General features: G+C 38.5%; 1 protein-coding gene across 1 annotated transcript; it reads left to right on the top strand.

Moving 5' to 3' along the window:
* Positions 1-291: 291 nt before the first annotated feature.
* Positions 292-2239, top strand: LOC104642759 (olfactory receptor 4D9). Its single transcript, XM_010311851.2, has 2 exons — positions 292-1200; positions 2195-2239. The coding sequence occupies exons 1-2, from the start codon at positions 292-294 to the stop codon at positions 2237-2239; spliced, it is 954 nt and encodes a 317-aa protein (XP_010310153.2).
* Positions 2240-5600: the final 3361 nt, after the last annotated feature.

Here is a 5600-nt window from a genome sequence, read left to right as displayed (position 1 = left end):
CAGAAGTCTATTTATGAAGATAGCAACTAATTGTAAAATTACACAGGATTTTAAGATTATAGATGCAGCGGAGCCAAACTGAAGATCAAAGAAAACAGTTTCCACCACTGTGCGGCTATCTCCACTGAAGAAAATTTCCACTGTATAGAACAGGGATATAAGGAGGTTTCTAGGATGGAGGTTTCTGAGCCAGGGGAGGGGAAAGATCATCTCTCTTGGTGTTGAAAAACTTACTTTCCTCAGCCTCCCTTTTACATCGTTCCTCTCACAGGCATGCTCGTATGGTAACGAATGGAGCCACAAAATGTAACTAATCCTGTCACAGAATTTGTCCTCCTGGGCTTCAACCACAGTCTTAAGATTCAGCAATTCCTCTTCATGATCTTCTTCATTGTCTACCTGATGACTTGCTTGGGAAACATCACCATCCTCATCACCATTATGACTGACTACCACTTGCACACACCCATGTACTTCTTCCTGGCCAAGTTAGCATTGACAGATATTACCGAATCATCATTAAATACTCCCATTCTACTGTTAGGTCTCCTCTCCCAGAACAAAACTGTTCCATTCAAGGAGTGCATCCTTCACATGTTTTTCTTCCCTTTCATTGGTGGTGCTCATATCTTCCTTCTTGCAGTGATGGCAGGTGATCGGTATGTGGCTATCCATAAGCCCTTGCAGTACTTGACAATCATGAACCGTAAGGTATGTGTAGGTCTAGTGGCAGGGTCATGGGCAGGTGGATTCATTCATTCTGCAACACAGATTGCTCTGCTTCTCCCTTTACCTTATTGTGGTCCTAACACCCTTGACAATTTCCACTGTGATGTCCCACAAGTATTGAAAGTGGCCTGCATTGACACCTACCTGACGGAGCTGCTGATGGTCTCAAATGGTGGACTGCTCCTCATCATAATAATTTTTGTCTTGTTGCTCATTTCATACACTGTCATTTTAGTCAAGATAAGGAGGCAAGTCACCAAAGGAAAGCACAAAGCTTTGTCTACCTGCATAGCCCAGATAATGGCAATAAGCATAACATTCATTCCAGGAATATTCATCTATGCTCGGCCCTTCAAGACATTTGAACTGGACAAAGTAGCTTCCATCTTCTTCACTGTGCTTGTTCCAGTGCTGAATCCCATGGTCTATACCCTCAGAAATACTAAAATGAAAAAGGCCATCAGGAGAGTTGTTTCTGTTCTCAGGAGGAAAGGGAATAGCTTAACTCCCTGCTGAATGGTCACCCTTGTTTGTAACTATTGTAACTTAATCATTACTGAAATACCTGAATTTCCAACAAAGGCACTTGCAGATGAGAAATCCATTCTAGAGAGCTAAGTCAGAGGAAATACAACTTAGGTCCCTTTACATTAAGTGCAGTTGCCATCAATATGGTCTGTGGAGTCTAGGGCAAGTTGCATCTTGTTAACACTAAATAAGGTGTGCTGAATCTTCCCCCCCAACCCCCTGTTATTTCCAGAGGTAAAGAGACCCTGCTGGCTTTTCATTGGCATCATTTCTCCTCCTGTTACTGTGTCGAATGCTGCATGACTTATCTTTTTTTTGAAAATCAATCACCTTACATCCTTGTCAGATAAGAATGTGTCTATGCTATAGATTGATTCTTCTTCAGGTCACTTAATTCTTAATGACATAACTCTAAGAAGTTATACATGTACAGCCTACCTTTGATCATTTGGAATATAGTATTCACAGCTTCACTGAGAAGTCTAATGTCATAAGAGATTCTTCCCAGGTTTAAAAATGCATCTTCCTACGCTTTCTACCTTGCCTATGAGATGTTTGTTCTTCCTGCCATATTTGTTTGAGAGTCATATATTCTTTTCTTCTTTCCATTTTTTCCCCAGTAAGATTTTAGCAGTGTGTGTTGACAGTGTTTCCTAACGAATGTTTATGCCTGTAACTTGTGCCATCAATAGGCACCTGAAATCCTTCCTTTGTATATTGAATAATACTTCCACATTTGGATGACTTTATTAGGACACCCAGAAATCTTTTGTTTCTCATGAGCCTATTGTGACTGATTACTACGTTTTTGTTTACACTGTACAGTTATACTCTAAAGGAGCGATTAGTTCAATTTGACAGACAGTATCTGTCTTGTTTGTTTGTTCACACTTTGAATGTCATACTCCTTGTGTCTGTATCAGATGAACCACTATAGAAAAAGAAAATATCAGATTTCTTAAAGCAAATGAGCATGCTATGAGGATACATACTTATGGTCTACAGGTTAAGGAACATGAGGGTTTTAAGGTCACAGAAAATATCTGCTAGCCTGCAGCTGCCTCAGATACTGTCAGACTGATGGGATGAGTCAGAACGAAACAGCTATCACGAAGATAAAACTGTAACAGTCACTGTGTTGACTGAAACCAACCCTATAATAAAGAAGTATAATTTATATTTCAGTAAAAACTAACTCGGGAAATTTTAAACATTTTGTTCTTTAGGGAGTGACCACAAGTAACATGTGTGGGCATATCCACCAAAAAAGAAAAAGAACTTTTATTTTCTTTAGGTTCCACCACATCAACAAGACTCACCAAGAAATTTTAGGTGAACACATCTTATTTATGCTCTCTGTGCCATGACATGTGTCATCTTGACGAGGGTGATAGCATATGAGACAATAAGGATGCATGAAGATGTCTGCTTGTGAGTTATCCCTACATTGCCATTGTAGTCAGGGACACTACTGGTTTTCCATTCAGTAGCTTTAAGATAGGCATTTAGTGTCACTTGAGGTGCTCCAAAGTCTCTGAGATATCCAGGTCTGAGATCTTCATCCTTCTGAGCTAGCAATTCAAGAATAGGCTGAAGTCTTATGAACTGGCAAATGAATAAAGCCAATGAATGCACTCAGTGTGATCACTGTATTTGATTTCCCAATTTTTGTTGTAAAATTATAGTTGTTTCTCTTTTGTATTAGAAAATAATGCTCAAAAATATGTACAAACAATGAGGTCTGCAAGAGGCAGTGTGTCAGAATATGGAAAAGCATAAATACCACGGAAATCTAGTTCATTAAAGAAGATAAAATACTACAGTGTTATTGAAAAAGAATAGTGTTCACAAATATATCATTAAGTCAAGAATCATCACTGAATCACTGAGGACCTATGGTTTGGTATTCAATTTATCCAATTTTGAAGGTCCAAATTTTAGATAGGTCCATTTGTCATAGACACTCTCTTTAAAATCAATGCAATGACATAAGCATTTCTAGGGTATGCATCCTACAGTTAATATTTGAAATGCCTAGAGAAATCCCTTCCAAAAAGTGTCTGTTTGCCTTGACTCAGAAAAGAGATACAGAATGAATAGTTCAAGCACAGACATATCAAACTACAGTGGTTTTGAAATTCAGGCTGCAGATTTCACAGACCATAGAATCATAGAAGCACAGAAATGTTGGTGAGACAGTATCTCTGGAGGTCTGTCATCCAAATCTCCCCCTCAGAGGAAGATTGACATTAGATCAGGTCAGCCATGGTCTGTTTAGATGTCTTGGAAACTCCAAAAACATCCTTGGCAACTTGTTCCAGTGTCATACTACTCTGCTACTGAAGAAGTTATTTATAATGTACGAGCTAAATCTCCCAAGTCAAAACCCATGCCCATTGTCCCCTATTATATTGTCTACTACTGGCAAGAAGAGTTCTATTCCATCATATTTGTAACACTTCTTCAAGCAGTTAAAAGCTGTTGTTAGATCTTGCTTAATCTTTTAGTTATTGACAAACTCAAGTCCTTCAGCCTCTCCCCAGAGGTCATGTGATCTAGAACCGTGACAATCTCGGAAAACCTTTGCTGTTATTTACTACATAATAGTTGATTAAATGGCAGGTTAGGCACAGACTTCATGTTGAAACATCTACCTTTAAGCACAGAAATTAAAGAAGATTCAGTTGTGCAAGCATAGTTATCTCAGTTTCATTTCAGAGGTATCAAGGTATCCAAGACATCCACAGACCATTGGCAGATCTGATACAAAGTCTACTAGAGACTCACTTCTATCCATGGAGTCTGTTGAAAATTAGGAAGGATAATCTACAGTGCCCTAAAATTACATGCTCAGTCATGCTAAGACAGCATATCACTCATACTAGAATTTCAGACACTGAGTGCTCTATCTGTTCTCAAGCTGTCAGTCTGTTTGAACAAGAAAACTCCCACAGGTCTTCTGCCACATCAGCCAAGGCCAACTGGACTATTTGATATTCCAAGGTAATTCAAAGAGATTAAGGCACTTACGTATAAGCAATTGAATCCCATCCTAAATGTTTGAATCTAGAGCTAAAATCCACATGTACATTTAAGTGATCTCTCCTGCTCTCCTCCAACTTGCACTGGGTCTCGTTGGGATGGAGTTAATTTATTTCATAGCAGCCTGTATAGTGCTATGTTTTGAGGGCAAAAATGAGGAGAAGCTCTTGGGTTGAGATAGGAACAGTTTAATAAGTGAAGGAAAACCCCAAAACACAAGTGATGCAAAAGCAGTCTGTCGCCACCAGCAGACCAATGCCCAGCCACTCTCAGAGCAATGGCTAATTTTGAAAAACTCCCTCCAGTTTTATTGCTGAACATGATGTCATATGGTATGGCATATCCCTTTGAACAATTTGGGTCAACTGTCCCGGCTGTGTCTCTTCCCAACCTCTTGCCCACCCTACGCCTACTTGTTGTGGGGGCAGGACAACATGAGAAACAGAAAAGGCCTTGGCACTGTTTAAACAGTGTTCAGCAATAACTGTAATGTAGATGTGTTATCAATGATGTTTTGGTCATCAGTCTAAAACACAGCACCATAGGTTGCTATGAAGAAAGTTAACTCCATCCCAACCACACCCAGTATATGCCTACAGTCTTAACTCTTGAGAAGAATTTTGTGTTTTGAAGCAATAATTATATTTCTATATTTAATTAGTAAATTGACATTCAATAGAAATCTAGAAATAAAGAGAGGGCGGGAGGAAGGGGAGGAAAGAAGGGAAGACAAAAAGGGAGAGAGGGAGAGAGGGAGGGATGGAGGGAGGTAAGAAGGAAGGAAGGAAGGAAGGAAGGAAGGAAGGAAGGAAGGAAGGAAGGAAGGAAGAACGTACTTACATTCTTCTTTAAGGAACAATCAAAAGTATTTTCATATATATTGTGAAGTTGTATGTTCTGCATTTTTTTATCCAATTATGAATATTCCACATGAAACATGAAGATCAGAAACATCCATACATAAATTCCATAGACTATATTAGAAATCAGAAACTGGGAAATTAACTGAACCCTTAGTAGTGTGACTACCATAATAGACAAAAGGAGGTTTGTTGTTGTTGTTATTGCTGTTGATTTTTTTTATAATGCATGTTCACTGTTTTATTATTCACAAACCATTTTGGTTCCTAAGCAGTTATTACCTTGACAGACAGCATTGTCATTTTAGTTGCATGCTAATTATTGTTATTTAAATTTCCTTCTTTGTCAAAAAAGTCAATTATTAAGTTGACAGCATCTGCTTTTTTTTTTTTTTTTTTTTTTTTTTTTTTTTACATTTATCTGTAAAAGAAAACCACCAC

Source organism: Balearica regulorum, chromosome 24, assembly GCF_011004875.1.
Source record: "Balearica regulorum gibbericeps isolate bBalReg1 chromosome 24, bBalReg1.pri, whole genome shotgun sequence".
In the NCBI taxonomy this organism is placed as follows: domain Eukaryota; kingdom Metazoa; phylum Chordata; class Aves; order Gruiformes; family Gruidae; genus Balearica; species Balearica regulorum.
This window is presented reverse-complemented; position numbering and strand designations above follow the sequence as displayed.